Here is a 17,398-nt window from a genome sequence, read left to right on the forward strand (position 1 = left end):
GTGGTTTATACACCGGAAAATAGGCAAATGTCTAAAACTTGTAGAATTAGTTTTTCACTTGGAAGTTGTGGGTTACGGTGTGTAAGTGAAGGTGGAAAACGTCTGATTTAATGTAATTTAATTCCAGGCGACAAGACAACAAAAGGTAAAAAATTTGAAGGGGTGTGGACTTTCTCGAGGCACTGTACTTTATCAGGCGCATCCTCGGCCACCTCGCTCTCTGGGGTCTGGAGCTGCCATGTTTTTTTTGGCCTGTTCAACCATGTCTTGACTTGGATGGAACAAGCCGCAACAATTTCTTAATGATAAAGTTTCCCCCCCCCCTTCCCTCACATATATTATCAAATGCCTGTGCATCATGGTTATGAATCTCTGGATACATTGCAATGCTTATAAACGCCCGGAAACGCCAGCGTTCATGATCTTATTTTATTTCCACCTGTGCCATAACTGCAAGAATCTCTTAAACTAAGCCAAATTCCAAAATTTAAGCTCTTGAATTAAACTTAACAGCAGTTCCCAAATGCTGAAAGAGTGTTCTTTGTCTCATTCAGACATAGTTTGGACATTCGGACATAGCTATCGCTTGCCAACCATTTAATTGGAGTGCTTGCTTGAGTGCTTAAGCCACTTACTGAGTGCCCTGCAGTGGATGGCGATAGAGTTTGTGTCCCGATCAGGATAAACAGTCAGCAGTTGCTAGAAGGTAGTGGTACCTATATGGGTATATTTGGATCTGTAATTTAGGGACTCTCCGCAGGTGTGTGAATACTTGCATGCTTGGTTACAGGTCGTGGAGAGATTCACTTACCTTGGCAGTGATATTCATCTCTCTGCTGGCTGTGCGTCAGAGGTCAATAGACGTCTGGGTCGGGCCTGGGGAGTCATGGATTCACTGGATCATGGGGTGTGGCGCTGCCGGTACCTGTGTGAGAGGACGAAAGTCTGAGTCTTCAGGTCCTTGGTGCTTCCAGTCTTGCTCTATGGATGTGAGACTTGGACTCTGACCAAGAATCTGAGATGGAGACTTAATTCCTTTGGTACCAAGTCTCTTCGGAGAATCCTTGGCTATTGCTGGTCGGACTGTGTGTCCAACGAGCGGTTGCTGAGAGAGAATCAAATGAGATTTGTTACCTGCATATTCCGTGAGCGTCAGCTGCGGCTGTTTGGACATGTGGCTCGTTTTCCTAACGCTGATCCTGCTCACCAGATTCTCTCAGCGAGGGAGTCTCATGAGTGGAGGAGGCCAATGGACCGACCACGTGCCTCGTGGTTGCGGCACGTTGATCGGCATCTCAAGGATATGGGGATGGGCCAGGCATCTGCCTGGGGGATGGCCAGACGGAGGCCCCTGGAGTACCGGCGGAAAGTGGACGCAGCGACACGCTGCTCTGGCGCATGCTCCCATACCTGACCTGACCTGACCAGTTACGGGGGTGCCGTGGTGACAGTTTCATCCCGTATCTTGCAGGTTTTAGTTTTTAACCGCAGCAGCGTACGAGCGATCACGTTTTCCTTTGTCTTCATGACTGTTTCCAAAGCAATTGGTTATTTTATATAACTCGGTGTGCTTTATAAAGGTTATACGTTTCTCTGTCAGTTTCAAAGCAAAATACATTTGATAACACCCGATTTCAGAGTTGTTTGCCCATCAACATGTTTCCTCAATTACAGATACAATTTTTTTCCCACTTGTCATACAATGATTGTGTGTGTGTCTTGTTCATGAAGCGTAACATATTCTCTGCTATATATATATCTCTCTCTCTCTCTCTCTCTCTCTCTCTCTCTCTCTCTCTCTCTCTCTCTCTCTCTCTCTCTCTCTCTTTCTCTCTTTCTCTCTTTCTCTCTCTTTCTCTCTCTTTCTCTCTCTTTCTCTCTCTTTCTCTCTCTTTCTCTCTCTTTCTCTCTCTTTCTCTCTCTTTCTCTCTCTTTCTTTCTCTTTCTCTCTCTTTCTCTCTCTTTCTCTCTCTTTCTCTCTCTTTCTCTCTCTTTCTCTCTTTCTCTCTTTCTCTCTTTCTCTCTTTCTCTCTTTCTCTCTTTCTCTCTTTCTCTCTTTCTCTCTTTCTCTCTTTCTCTCTTTCTCTCTTTCTCTCTTTCTCTCTCTCCACAGTGCAGCATCCTCACACACCTTTCGCTTTTTCTCTGAATGTATCTGGATGGTGGTTATGCCCCGATGGTGGTTATCTCTGCATATATTCAAATGGTGGTTATGTCCAGACAGACATGCTCGTCCTTGGGAACGTGCTGTTTTATTAGTAGAAACGTGAATTTGTAGAAACAGATAAGAGGACTTATTTACCTGTCTAAAACATTTCACTTATTTACCTGTCTGAAACATTTCACTTATTTACCTGTCTGAAACATTTCACTTATTTACCTGTCTGAAACATTTCACTTATTTACCTGTCTGAAACATTTCACTTATTTACCTGTCTGAAACATTTCACTGATTTACCTGTCTGAAACATTTCACTGATTTACCTGTCTAAAACATTTCACTGATTTACCTGTCTGAAACATTTCACTTATTTACCTGTCTGAAACATTTCACTTATTTACCTGTCTGAAACATTTCACTTATTTACCTGTCTGAAACATTTCACTTATTTACCTGTCTGAAACATTTCACTTATTTACCTGTCTGAAACATTTCACTTATTTACCTGTCTGAAACATTTAACTCATTTTACCTGTCTTTATTATTCCGTTCCCCACAAAACTCCAGTGGAGTATATTATGGTGGCGAAATGATCATGGCGGTGCCGGTGAGATGAATCTTGTGCTGGTTGGAGTTGGAATTGTAAACAGAGATTATGTCTTTCTTTTTCATGCTTATCTCCTTTCTTTCATCTTTTTAGGGATGCACAAAATGTTTTATTTTTATTTTTTTATCTCAAGTAGTTGAATATTGATTGGTTGTTACATTAGTAGTTTGACTCTTGATAAGTGGATCACTCATTCAAGCTTGCTGCAAATTAGGCATTTGGTTATTATTTTATACTTAATGACTAAAGTTGGAGTGCAGTACTTTTACACTGTGACCCAGAATCTCACTCGTGTAATTTTTTCAGCTGTTTTATTAATTTTTTTGGAACTTTGCTCAAAACAAGATTGAGAGCCACTAAATGTGTTGGGATACTGAGAAACAGACAAAGAGGGAAAACTGGTGAAACCTTCACCTCGTCCTGAACCAAGGAAACCTCTTCACAGGACCACTGTGCACGAGGGGGTAACTGTGCAAAATGGTGTGTGTGTGTGTGTGTGTGTGTGTGTGTGTGTGTGTGTGTGTGTGTGTGTGTGTGTGTGTGTGTGTGTGTGTGTGTGTGTGTGTGTGTGTGTGTGTGTGTGTGTGTGTGTGCGCGCGCGCGCGTGCATTATCTGCTATAGAGATTGAGGCAAAGAATAGTGACCTACAGAATGACCAACACTACATCATATCCTGTTCTACTTCTCCCTTAGGGCTTCATAAATCTGAACGGAAGTCACATCATCATCCATGAAATGAATAGTGAAGACCCTGGGAAATACATCTTTGAGATTGTACAAAGTAAGTGCTCTTCTTATGTTGGTAATTTTTCAACCAAACAAAACACACTTGAATATTATGACTTGTGAACACCGATGATATCCAAGCCAGTTATGGTGAAGATGTCGGGATCGATCAGTCATGGACTTGATCACGACCTTTTCAGGTGATTCGATTCAGCAATGCTCCATCGGGAAAAATTCCACGGTGAAAGTACATAAAGATTGCTAAACAGATCCTTACACCTTATATACAAGCCTGATGGAAATGAAATCATCCTTTGGGTGTGAATGGAAAAATATATTCAACCAATGAGGCTAGACGGGTGACAGTCGTGGAACAGATGGAATATCAGAAATAGTCATAAAATTAAAGGCCGAAGGGCTGTTGACGTATAGTTTGCCTTACAATTTCAGTCTGAAGGTAGTCTTCTTCTGACGTATGACAGCTTGGCTGCCGGGTAGCTATCATTTTGTTGGGGCGCGGCTGTGCCGCTGATGTGCCCCTCTGCCAGTACACTGGTACTCGTTTCACCGACCTCGGAAGGATGACGGGCTGAATCAACCCCACCTGGTGTTAATTCAGCAGCCAACGGGACTCAAACTCAGGACCTTAAGATCCCAAGCCAGCCAATCTGAAGGTAGTTTTGAAACCCTAAACTGTTTTCTGTTCCATTTCCAAATGTTCAAAGCAGAACCTCCAAGTCAAGAAGCTCATTCGTGGGTCAAACATTGACCTTGTTTCACACACATCATGTACGTGTCACACAACACTATATATTTGCTCACACTTTATGAACATTAATTTTTGGACTTTTTATCTGTGGAATTTTGTGAAGACATCCGTTTTTAACGGTGAAGTGGGATTTGAATGCGGATTTGAGTGCAGGGTAAGCATATTCCAGTGAGGTGTAAATGTCGAGGCAGAAAGAAAGCCGGGAGGTAAAAGAGTGCTACTGAAACGAATTAGGTGCAAAATAATGGGGATGGAGTTGGACTCAGGTCAGTATCGGATAAACCGAGGTGAAGTGAATAAATAACTTGACAAGCCAAAACAGAATTGAATCAGGTATAAAACTAAGAGGATTATACATAATCGGAAGGTATTTTTTTTTTTTAAATCTGTGACTTGTCACAGGTGGACAAGAGCTCCGCATGGTTGTTGTTGTTGTTGTGGTTGTTGGGGTCGATTTTTGAAATGTTCACCCATTGGTCAGACAGCTGCCGAGCCCCACCCACATTTGTCGCTTGACTCCACCCACCATGGCACCCAGACATAATAATATGGCCGCCATCTTGGTTTTCTGGTAGGCCGAGGACATCAGGCATGTAGGCCTCTGCTGATTACACACTGCCTGGGTTTGTTGCGTCAGATTTCTGTTGGCTTTGTTTGGATCAAGTGTTTTTCACAATGAGGGAAACCGAAAAATCTAATCATATGTCAAATAAAAATTATTAGTAAGGTTTAATGAAGTCCATCAGCACGCATGGAACATGTCTCCTTAAAAAAGTAGCGTTGTGTAATTTTTGAATGGCCCCATATTGGGGTGAAACAATCCGTGACCGTGTGACGGTTCAGCTCGTTCTGATATAACCGTGGCGGAGGCTGACATGGATGAGAGGTGTCAAGTTAATGTTTTAATAGTGCATTAAATGTGTGTTTCCCAATTGTGCTGTTCATCTTTTAAGAGTGATTCAAACACGCGTTTCCCAATCGGCCTGTAACCGGATTTTGTCACAGGTTGTGACCACAGTGCGGTCATTCTTGTTTGAACACATAAGGGATAAAGAGCAGCTTAAGATATTCGTTGTTGTCAGGATGATGATGATTGTTTTGGATGGGGGATGATTTGAGATGGTGGTGAACAGCTGCTCTCTTGAGGACCTGAACGGAAGAAAGGGATTGAAGAGAATGTAGAAGTTGGTCCCATAGATGGGGAAAAAGAGGAACAAAAGAGTGTTGGTGAGCACTAATTATAGATTTTGGGAGTTTTACTAGGAGGGGATTGATGATGGTGGATTGTGCACTCTGTAGTGCAGATACCTTGGGGGTGGGGGTGGGGAGGGGGGGGAGGGAAGGGGACAAAGCATGGGAAGGGCAGAGGGTGCAAGACCAGAAAGGATGCAGGAGAGGAGATGAAAGGATAGCCACACATTGACTACCATCCATCCATTGGGACCATTAAGCAGTCTCCTGGGCTATTGGGCACAATCCTGGATGCGTCGCCACTCCGACACAGTATACCAGCAAGCTGGCACTCATTTTGCCGACCTCGGAAGGATGACAGGCAGAGTCAACTCCACCTGGTATTAATTCAACAACTGAGCGGGATTTGAACTTGGAGTTGAATAGGATCCCAAGCCCACCACCCTAACTATTAAGCCAACACCAATGTTAACTACAAGAGTGGAGGAAGTCAGTAATCCCAGAGTGGAATTGACCTTGGATGCCATGGGCAGAGAGATCGGAGAGCAGGGCAGGATGTCAGACTGTATCGAAAGCTCGAGATATTTCCAGAGAGATGACCCTGAGCTATTCGGGTTGAGCTGTTAGGATGGTACAACACACAGACAAACATAAGGTGGGAGCAGATGGGAAGTTGCAGCCAGAGGTACTCTTGGGATTTGGGTTTGTAAGAGCAGGAAATGGAAAGTGAGAAATGGAGTTCTTGATGTACAGTGTGACTCCACTGCCAGGATGGGGTTTAGGTTGATCAAACTGGAGGAGACTGCAACCAGGGAGAAACACTAACGAGTCAGGGACGTTCTGTGAAAGGAGGAGGGGCGGGGAGAGTGTAGGAATGGGGTGAAGCCAGGATATAGAAGGGGAGAAACTGTAAGGATGATGAGGTGGTGGCGGGTGGGGTGAGAACTGAGATGGGGTGGGACGAGGAAGCTGAGATGGGGTGGGATGAGGGGGTGGGATGAAGGGTAAGCAGATGAAGGGGAGGGCACTGACATTGGGACGTTCGACTCCATCAATGGACATGAAGGGGAATTTTTGTCACGTTCATACAATCTCTGCAAAGTGGAGGTGTCAGGATTCCCAAACCGGTTAACCTCTGACAGACTTCATGGGTGGGGTGGTAAGAATGTTTTTGCTTGGAGGTTTGGAGGATATTTGGCTATAGGTGAAAGAGGGAGCTGGATGAACTAAGCGTTTCGGAGAGAAGAGGTTTGGGGAAATGAGCCTTCTGAAAAAGAAAAGGACAATTTGGTCCTGATTGAGTAATAAGCAGAGTAAGGCATTTTTAAATACAGTTCTGAACGTTTTAAAAAAATATTCTACATTACAAATGTGTCACATGTCAACACCACACCATGTATGAGCAAAGTGTCCCAATAGATCCCCACCTGTTACTTTTAATCAAACGACTGGGCACTGTTAGTGCACTGGACCAAATTTTCATTGGTCTTCGTAGTCTTCATACCTGCCCGCCACACTGCTTGAGCATTAGCTTTGCCTGTTCACCAAGCCCAGGTGTGCTTGGGCCAGGGAGGGGATTATACGTTCGTTATTATTCTTGCCAAATGAGACAACTACTATTGTTGTTGATATTATGAGTATAAATTAATATACGGTTTGTTACAATGTTATTCTGGTTTTTGTTATTTATTTTGTAAATAGAATGCCATGCCGTGGAAGGACCGACTGAGCTGCAGCGTTCACCTGAACATGGCATGCGTTGAAAACGTGGGAATTCTTCCGGGTTCTTTGTAGTTAATTAGCCTAATCAACTCAGGAGGTCATGAGGATCATTTTGGTGTATCACAAGATGGCAGTAGTCAGTGGGTATGAGAGCATAAAATGGGGACACTGACACAGCGAGATGGGTTGGGTTGGGTACACGAGATTTGGAGGCGCACACAGAGTTTACACATTCTGCATCATCTCGGGTAGAGTCTGCAGTCATGCCATTTGAGGTGAGGCATGGGATGGGGGGGGGAGAGGGTGGGAGGGCAGCCACCAAAGGCACCAGAGATGTACTTGACAAGGTGCCACCATACAAATGTGTACTTGACAACATTTTACATCAACTCCTTGACCATCAATAAATACACACTTAATACAAGATGATTATTACCACTACTACTAATACGCATGCCCAACTCGGAGACGTAGCGACCCCCATAACTGTCGGTCTTCCGTCTTCTGCCAACATTCACCTGGGTTAAGGCCAAACTCGTTGGCGCATTGGTGTAACCAGGAAACTCTTGGTTGTCCTCGATGATGGCGCCGGGTTTGATCGGGTCAGTGACAATGGTAAAGATTAGTGACAAATTCCAAGGAGATACGAGCCGGTACACGCTCATTTAATTGGCAGATGTGTCCAAACACAATAGCGTCTCCTTGCAATATCGAGTGTGATGGGGCCTAGTCGAGTGATCTCACAAATGGTCCTGTTTGAAACTTGGTCATACCATCGTACCCCAAGGATGTGACGTTGACATTGAATGTTTAAAGCTTGTAAAACATCTTGGTCCTTTTTCAAAAGAGTCCATGTCTCACAACTATAGAGGAGAACAGATAGGACGCATGTTCTGTAAATGTGGAGCTTTGACGGGAAACTAAGCCGGTGCTGTTTCCAGACAGCGTCTTGTTGCCCCATGATGGAGCCAGCCATGCCGATTCATCCACACCCATCAGGGCTACAGTATTCAGATGAATGAATGTTGGAGCCCAGGTAGGTGAAGTTGTCCCCTGACTCCACAACTACACCAAAGATAGCTACTGGCAGGGGAGAAGAACCAATGGCAACATTCTGTACTTTCGTTTTTTGCCATGAGGGCTTCAGGCCGAAGCTTTCAGCAACCGATTCAAAGTGGTTGAACACATCTGGCCAGTAAATAGGGTCTCTCACAAATCGGGCAGCATCATCTGCATAGAGTAGATTGGTGATGATTTCTCCACGACATTGATTCCAAGCTGATCTGTGCATCTTGACATTATCCACTCCATGGCGCAGCAGAAGAGGGAGGGAGCAAGGACGCAACCCCGATGAACTGCAGAAGACGTGGGGAAAGGTGATGATAGGTCGGTGTCCACTCTGACGCGGGCTGTTGTATGTTCATTGAGGTTCCGGATCAGGTTGAGAAGTGATGATGGAACTCAGTTGCCTCTCAGCACCTTCCATAGGGATGTTCGGTCAACGGAGTCAAATGCGGCTTTGATGTCGATGTACGCCATGTTTAATGGACGCTGAAATTCCCGATTAAGTTCTGCAAGAATATGGAGGGCTAGTCTGGCATCCGTTGTGGACTTGTTTGGGGTGAAACCAGGTTGCTGGGGGCATCTAGGTTGCAGCAGGAGGGAGTGAATATGGTTCAAGCGATCATGAGCAAAAACCTTCCCAGGGACCGATAGCAGGGTGATCGGGCGATAGCTCGTGCAGTTGGAGAGGGGGCCTTTCCCTTTGTAGATGGGGATTATTTGCCATTTTTACACTCGGCCGGAACATGCCCAGAATTCCAGACATTAATAAAAATCCAGTGTAATACATCACAAATTGGAGCCTCTGCACATTTCAGCAGTTCTGCGGTGATGTTATCACACCCAGCAGCTCGACCGTTTTTGAGGTTCCTCACTGCACGGCGGACCTCAGACGAGGATGGAGGATCCATACGCACAGTGACCTCATCGCCAGCTATGGATGCCTCTTCCTCCAAGTCGGGGGAGTGTGTACCAGGGGGGAAGTTGAGCACCTGCTCAAAATATTTTTTCCAGCAGTTGAGGGTTTCCTCATTGGTATGGCAGGGGGTGCTGCTTGCCTTCATGATCAGAATGCTGCTTTTGTTTTTATTCGAATTTCGACCAATACACATGCGCTGGATTGACCGGAAGGCAGGTCGAAGGTCGTTTTGATGAATACCTTCCTCTGCTTCATCAGGCAGTGCCCATTCCAAGTCAAGATCTTTCCTAGCCTTCGCCTGAAAGACGCCTCTAAGGCGCTTCCTTTCTGGGATGTTTCATTGAAGTCCTGCTTGCGTCTTGCCATCAATAATGGCCAGAGTATCAGCCGACAACCAGCACCGTTTCTGTTGCCTTACTGAATCCAACTGTCTTGGATGCTGTAGAGAGGATAACGTCACAGATAAGAGGCCAAGACTTCTCAACATCATCTGAGAATTCACCCAAAGCATCAAATCGGTTCTGAATGGCGATGTTATATCGAGCTCACAGCTCTGGATCACGAACCATGGCTTCCACATTCAAATGTCACCCAGGTCTTGCTTGATAATGGTATACAGAGTGCACACGTACAGTACATCAGCCACAACTAGTTTGTGGTCAGTGTTTTAACTACTACGCACACCAGGGCTACAGTATCAAGACCAGCTTCCCTCACACACTGATAATGAACTGCAGAACAGGCTGCTTGCACTGGATCAGTCAGATGGAAGGAAGCAGCACATGTCACGCACCATCTGGCTACACCGATGTTGAAAAGTAGTTTCAACTAATTTTCAATACTACTATTACTATTATTACTCCAAAATGGAATTCCAAAACTACATGTGAACATATACTATGGCTAAGGCTTAATGTATATGTGGAAATGGAATTTCCAGCTCAGTTGCAGTCTGCGCGAGACAGAACCACCCATTGCTAAATGCAGTGTCCGCTGTTCCACTACAAACCGCAGTATCAGTCATCAAATGGGATTGGACTTTCAATTTCAGCTTCCCTCCCCCCTTTGGAAAGGAATTCAATCCATGTGTGTGTATTATGGGGGTTGGGGGGGGGGGTTTGGGGGGGCATTGACACAAAGGCTGCTAAAGCTATGTTGGCTGAGTGAAACTGCAGATTGGCAGTGAAGCAGCTGACACAGCATTTAGCAACGTTGGGTTTTGTGTCTTTAACAGACTGCAACCAATTCAGAAGTTAATTTTAACTGTAACGTCTTTGTAGAAACCCCGTTAACTGTGTAATGGATGCCAAATCATGGTTAGCCAAACATGGTTAGCCCCTTATTGGTCAGGCTGGACCTTTACATCAAGTACAGGGGTGTGCTCCATCACCAATCAGCTTGCTATCTCTTGCAAAGCCAGGCATTCCTTCTCAACAATTTCGTTGGAGTGCTTGCTTGAGTGCTTAAAACCAGGAGAGCCACTTGGCGAGCACTCTACAAGCTGGTTGGCAATGGAACACAGCCCCCCCTGGTGTGGCATGTGTGCTCACAACCACCGATCCAGTGTGTGCGTGTGTTTGTGCGCGTGAACCGAAATGGGCATTGTGTGTGGAGGTGCAACGAAGAATATCTGTTTGAGTGCCATTTGTTTGGCCACCGCCCACCAGTTTCCCTCGCACACAGATAATGAACTGCAGAGCAGGCTGCTTGCACTACTGGACCAGTCAGATGGAAGGAAGCAGCACGTGTCACGCACATCTGGCTCTACCGACGGCGAACCGTTTCTTGGAGCTTTGAAGCAGATTTGTGCTGGCAGATGGCCTGTTCATTTTTGTTCCCAGCTTACTCATTCCATGGATCTGTTTCTGCACCGCTTCCAGACTTCCAAACAAAAATGAAACCATGGAGATATACTGGGACTTTTGAATACAGCTGATCATCTGGAAATGTTTGAACGTTCAGTTTTTGTCAACTCCAGGTCAGGTTGACTCGTTTTTTTTAATGAGCCGTTGTCGGCTACACAGAAGCTCCGATCGTATGCCGCACCGGAGAGGAATTTATGCCATTTGATCCGTTGCATGGTGCGTCCACCTGAAGGCCTGCTGTCGGCGAACCATCAATCTGTTGATTGGCACACCATTGAGGTCATTTGACCAATGCCAGGATTGACATCTTTGGTGAAGGAGACATCCTGTTTCTAGCTCTGATTCCTCTGAAACCTTGTTAAGATGAATGCTCTGCCTGGCCTGGGGTGCTCCCGCTCTATGTTTCATGAAAAGGTTCCAACTGATCTAGTCATCACTCCATTTATAGCTGTGGACTCGATGTGAGCGAAGTGGTGTGAAGTGGCATCGATTTGGATTCCACCCTCGTGGAGGACTTGAACGATGCTGCGAAGCCTATCAATATGGGGCAGGTGTGTTTCCGAGCTGAACCAGGCAGGCTGGGCAAAAGTTCACCAGGTGAGGGAAATGTTCTGATCGTTTCACTCTGGGGTGGATGAAGTGTGTCCTTGTCTCTAGGTGAAGGTTCAGGTGAGGGAGATGTTGTGATAGTTTCACTCTGGGGCGGATAAAGTGTGTCTGTGTCTCCAGGTGTGGGTCCAGGTGAGGGAGATGTTGTGATAGTTTCACTCTGGGGTGGATAAAGTGTGTCTGTGTCTCCAGGTGTGGGTCCAGGTGAGGGAGATGTTGTGATAGTGTCACTCAGTGGTGGATAAAGTGTGTCTGTGTCTCCAGGTGTGGGTCCAGGTGAGGGAGATGTTGTGATAGTTTCACTCTGGGGTGGATAAAGTGTGTCTGTGTCTCCAGGTGTGGGTCCAGGTGAGGGAGATGTTGTGATAGTTTCACTCAGTGGTGGATAAAGTGTGTCTGTGTCTCCAGGTGTGGGTCCAGGTGAGGGAGATGTTGTGATAGTTTCACTCAGTGGTGGATAAAGTGTGTCTGTGTCTCCAGGTGTGGGTCCAGGTGAGGGAGATGTTGTGATAGTGTCACTCAGTGGTGGATAAAGTGTGTCCCTGTCTCTTGTGAGGGTCCTTAAGTAATCGTGTGGTTTAACAAGTGTTGTTTATAGCCATGCACACAAACACACACACACACACACACACACACACACACACACACACACACACACACACACACACACACACACACACACGCACACACACGAAGGTGGATACGTCGAGACCTGGGAGGGTTCCATTCCACCTTCTGAACCTTCCAGGCCTTCCATTAGGATGTCAAGACGAGCAACCAAGGTGTCTCATGAATGACAAAGACAGGATCATAAATACCAGGTGACCAAGTTTCAGGTTTTATAACGGTCAACGTTCCCTCGCTTGTGGATCTTAACTTATTTTGAGAAACATGTTAAAACGACGACTTAAACAACACATTTGTTTTTGAAGAATGAAGAACTAGTCATGATTGTGAAGGCTATGAAGGTCGATCCTGTCGATGAAGGGTTAACGTCCAAAACGTCAGCTTGGCCTTGCTTCGCATGGGGTTGGCATATCAACATAAATGAGCGTCTTGTTACCCTCGCCAGAGGAGAGGGTATTGAATTTGGGTCCGTCTGTTTATTCGGTGGTCGCATCGCTAGACTACCGTTATTCTCAGGTTTTCGGTCTGTCTGTATGTTTGTATGTAATGGACAGCTCTGGAGGCCAGAGGAGTCAACCGATTTTGATGAAACTTGACTGGTAGGTTCATACCAGGATCTAGTTGTATGCTTTTGAGCACCGTTGCTATGGACGCCACCGTTGCCTAGCAACGGGACTTTGAAATTTTTGAAAACATCTGCAAAATATTTTTTTTTCGAAAATAAAAAATCGGCTTCCGCGCTTTTATGCTCACTATAATCAACCTCTTTGTAAAAAAAATTTCAGCCCGATCCGTCAAAAACTGTATGACTAGTATGCAATTATATAGCGACCACCCATGTCGCCTACCGGCTTGTCTGTCTGTCTGTCTGTCTCTCTCTCTCTCTCTCCCTCTGCTTTAATGCAGTCATCGACTGTGGGTTTGATTCCCGACCCGACTATAAGCGGTCGGAGTGATGCTTCGCAGGCAGGCTGTTACGTCACAAGCTGCGCCGTCCCTCAGATGGACATCAAAGCCGGGTGTTCCATCTGCTAGTATTAGTTTTTAATTATTTCATATGCAGCCTGCAGTTGCTGGTTGCATCGTTGCTGAGAGTGCAGCTGATGCAGTGCTCCCTGCTTCCAGTTAGCTGGTACTCAATTTGCTGACCTCGGAAGGATGACAGGCTGAATCAACCCACCTGGTGTTATTTAACGGTCGACAGGAGCTCAAACTCAAGACCTTAAGATTTTAAGGCAGCCACCTTAACCATTAAGCCAACAGGTGAAACCCAGGCACAGACTAGCCCACATAAGGTGTGTCTGTTAGGGGGGAAAAGCCATCATTGTAAAGAAGACCACAATGCACCGGTTCACAAAGCAGGACCTAGGGGCATGGTTAGGGGGTGGGGGTGGGGGTGGGGGGGTGGAGTGAATGGAAGTGGCTTGCTTTTGGCTCGTGTGTGCATTCATTATCAAATGGGGTTCGAACACATTTATTCATTTATCTGTCTCGCTGTCACTTAAGGAAATTGAAGCAACGTTTTTTCCAGACACTGGTGACTTGCTCGCGGCTCATGCTCATGCAGTGAGATGAAACCACATTCCATACACTTCTTATATGCTGGGCTCACAATGTTTCCTGCAGTTTATAATGTGCACATCCTCCGAGCATTGACCCAAAAATTGACCAGACTGTGCTGATCTGTCTGCACGCAACGGTCTCATCGAGGTCGATGGCACCCTGTGTGTGCTCTCAAACCTTCAACATGGCGAGGTGAAGGTCTTGACACTGGAATCACAAATTCTTCATCACTGGTTGGAAAAAACAAGATTAATATATTTATATTTAGAGACTGAAGATTGTTGATGAAGAACAGGTGTGTGTGTGTGTGTGTGTGTGTGTGTGTGTGTGTGTGTGTGTGTGTGTGTGTGTGTACACGTATAACATGTATAATCACATATCAATGTGTATGTGTGTGTGTACCTGTTCTGTATAACAGGAGGTGAGCGAACCACGACCAGCCAAGACTCATACCTGTTACTTGCCAACTCACAGAGCGAACTGGACACCTGGGTGCGTGTCCTACGTCACACAATCTCCTCGCCAACCTCTCCATCTGGTAAACCATTGTAACCACATGCTTGCATTGTCACGGTAGTAGGACAGGGATCTTGCAATGACAGGTGATTTTGAAGGCCAAGAAACCGGCAATGTACATGGATAATCACAGGCAAGTACAAAGCGCCAATGTCTGCTCGCCATCCAAACAATGCAACAGGGTTCGGGAAGCATCCTGACGACTGCAAGTTTGGGGCCTAGTTTACAAGGACAAGGAAATTATGCGCAGGAGGAGGCCATTCGGCCCATCATGCTTGCGCCACAACAATACCAGATTTAATAAATCCGTCAATATACATTCCCTTCGTGTGCAGCCTTTTGGTTGCTGGTTGCATCATTGGTTAGGGGCGCGGATATGCCACTGATGCAGTGCTCCTATTACCAGTACACTGGTACTCGTTTCGCCGACCTCGGAAGGATGACTGGCTGAGTCAACCCCCTGGTGTTAATTCAGCGGTCAACGGGGATTGAACTCAGGACCCTGGGATCCTAAGCCACCACCTAACCAGTAAGCCAACTAGTGTAGTAGATAGTTGAAAAATCGTGCAAATTATGGTACAAGCATCAAATTTGGCGTTTCTGTTCTGCAGGGCTTTCTGATCAAATCTGCCCGATTGGCCATTTGAAAATCCAAATTTTGAAAAACTTGAAAAAAAAAAAAAAACTTCAAAAACATTTGAAGTCACAGCTGGCTGAAATTCTTGAAGCGCAAGTGAACATCCCAGACAGAGAACCAAGGGGAGATGCAGTCATCATTGATGGCTCAGCACTTATCAATGCCCTACCTCCATGCACTTCAAAGATATTTGATGACTATGCTAAAGAAGACATCATCCCAAAGGTGGAATCCTATGGTGCCAGGTACGAGAGGGTGGACGTAGTGTTTGATGTGTAAAAGAAGTCAAATCTGAAGTCCGAGGCAAGGTCGAAAAGGGGGCAAGGAATCGGAAGAAGAGTGACAGGAACCAGTAAGACCCCAAGTAACTGGAGAAGCTTTCTTCGAGATGACCGCAACAACACTGAGCTGTTTCACTTCCTTGCTGAAAAGATGTGTGAAGCACAAACGACAAGCACAGTCATTGTCACAAAAGGAGAAGATGCCATTAGCAACACAGGGAAGTCACTGGATGCTGCGTCTCCATGTTGTCATGAAGAAGCTGACACTCGAATATTTGTACATGCCAGGGATGCAACGACGGATGGTAGCAAGTCCATTATCATTAAGGCTAATGACACGGACGTTCTAGTCATAGCAATATCTGTACTGCCATCCTTACAGGAACTAGGTCTTGAGAACATGTGGATTGCCTTCAGCCAAGGAGCCAAGGCGCGATGGATTCTAGTCCATGAGGTAGTTTCTGCAATAGGGCCTGAGAAAGCTAGAGGGATCCCATACTTCCATGCGTTCACTGGATGTGACGTCGTGTCTGCCTTCCGCGGTAAAGGGAAGAAAACTGGATGGCAGACTTGGAACGTCTTTGATGTTTCTGAAACATTCACCAATCTCAGCCAGCATCCAACATCGATTCGTGATCTTGACTTTTTTGAAGTTTTTTTTTTCAAATATATCAAAATTTGGATTTTCAAATGGCCAATCAGGCAGATTTGATTAGAATCCCCTGGAGAACAAATGTGCCAAATTTGATGCTTATATCATCATTTGCACGATTCCTCTCAAAAATTGCTGTTATCTGCCCCACTAAACACCAGGCTACAAAGTTTGATGCACACTTTGCTGGGAAGGTTATCAGATTTCAGCGATTCCTCTTCCATGGTGCTTAAACGTGCAATTCAGAGAAATCACATACCGCCTAAATGTTCGGCTCTTTATCTTGTGACCCTGAAACCAACTTCAATTTTGTACTGAACGTTTGCCAATTCTGTTTGCTTGCCAGGCCCAACTTCCTCTTTCCCAACTTGCACGATGTGGAAACATTGTGGACTTTCTTATTTCTTTCCAGCATCAAATACCATTGATGTTTTCACATGCTTAGAGTGAAGCTATTGATGTGGCTTGGCTTGACACACACATATATATATATATATATATATATATATATATATATATATATATATATATATATATATATATATATATATATATATATACACACATCAGGGGAATATTTTGAAAAATGAAACAAAGGAATTTTCACTTTCAGGTGTAAAACGCTTCAGTTATCGACGATGCGGTTGGTATGATGAGCTTGCTTAGACTGATAAGAGTACCTGACACTTTGTATGATTAAAGTTGCTTAGACCGACAGGGATACCTCTTACTTCTTCTTCTTGCGTATGGCAGCTTGGCTGCCGGGTAGCTATCATTTTGTAAGGGCACGACTCTGCCACTGATGCTGTGCCCCTATACCAGTACACTGATACTCGTTTTGCCGACCTCGGAAGGATGACAGACTGACAACCCCACCTGGTGTTAATTCAGTGGCTGACAGGGCTCGAATGCAGGACTCTAAGATTCCAAGCCAGCCACCCCAACCACTAAGCCAATCCCAGGCTTACAGGGATACCTGACACGTATGATTAACTTCCTTCGACTGATAGGGATACCTGACATGTTGTATATGATCAACATGTTTAGACTGACAGGTATACCTGACATATTGTGTGATTGAAGGTGCTTAGCAGATCACAAGCTGCTTACATTGCGACACGACTCGTAATTTGATTCAAGGTTCTGAGCAGATACCAAAATCATGATCACATGTGGGGGAGGTGGGGGAGGGTACGACAAGTCCCCACCATTTACAGTAATCCTGTCCCCATGTTTTCCAGTGTAGTGAGGTTGTTTGAAGTATAAGCAGTCGGTACGTTTGCACTTCATGCACGAAACCCGTGTTATTAAAAAAAAAACATTTATGGGAGCAATTGAGGAAGCTATCAGTTGCCCATACACCGCCCAAATGAAGGTATGCGTCAGAAGAACATGTTGCACACTTGGAACAAGATCGCCCTTAGGGCGGGTACTCTGCCAGTAATCAACACTAATAAATGTCAGTGTGTGTCAGTGTGTCTCCTCCATAA

The 17,398-nt window shown here is 45.3% G+C and overlaps 1 protein-coding gene across 6 annotated transcripts in view; it reads left to right on the plus strand.

The window, feature by feature from the left end:
* Positions 1-17,398, plus strand: part of LOC147027206 (rho GTPase-activating protein 22-like) — a 206,896-nt gene that overhangs the window by 123,809 nt on the left and 65,689 nt on the right. For 5 of the 6 annotated variants that reach the window (XM_085883419.1, XM_085883422.1, XM_085883421.1 and 2 more), the window contains 2 exons: positions 3,463-3,550; positions 14,241-14,360. In XM_085883419.1, coding sequence (XP_085739545.1) covers positions 3,463-3,550; positions 14,241-14,360 — 208 coding nt within the window. Of the gene's footprint in view, positions 1-3,462; positions 3,551-10,828; positions 11,621-14,240; positions 14,361-17,398 lie in introns of those variants that run through there. The other variant, XM_085883429.1, reaches the window with a different exon arrangement.

This window comes from Eptatretus burgeri, chromosome 5 (assembly GCF_056783735.1).
Source record: "Eptatretus burgeri isolate ZD-2024b chromosome 5, Ebu_testis_v1, whole genome shotgun sequence".
In the NCBI taxonomy this organism is placed as follows: Eukaryota; Metazoa; Chordata; class Myxini; order Myxiniformes; family Myxinidae; genus Eptatretus; species Eptatretus burgeri.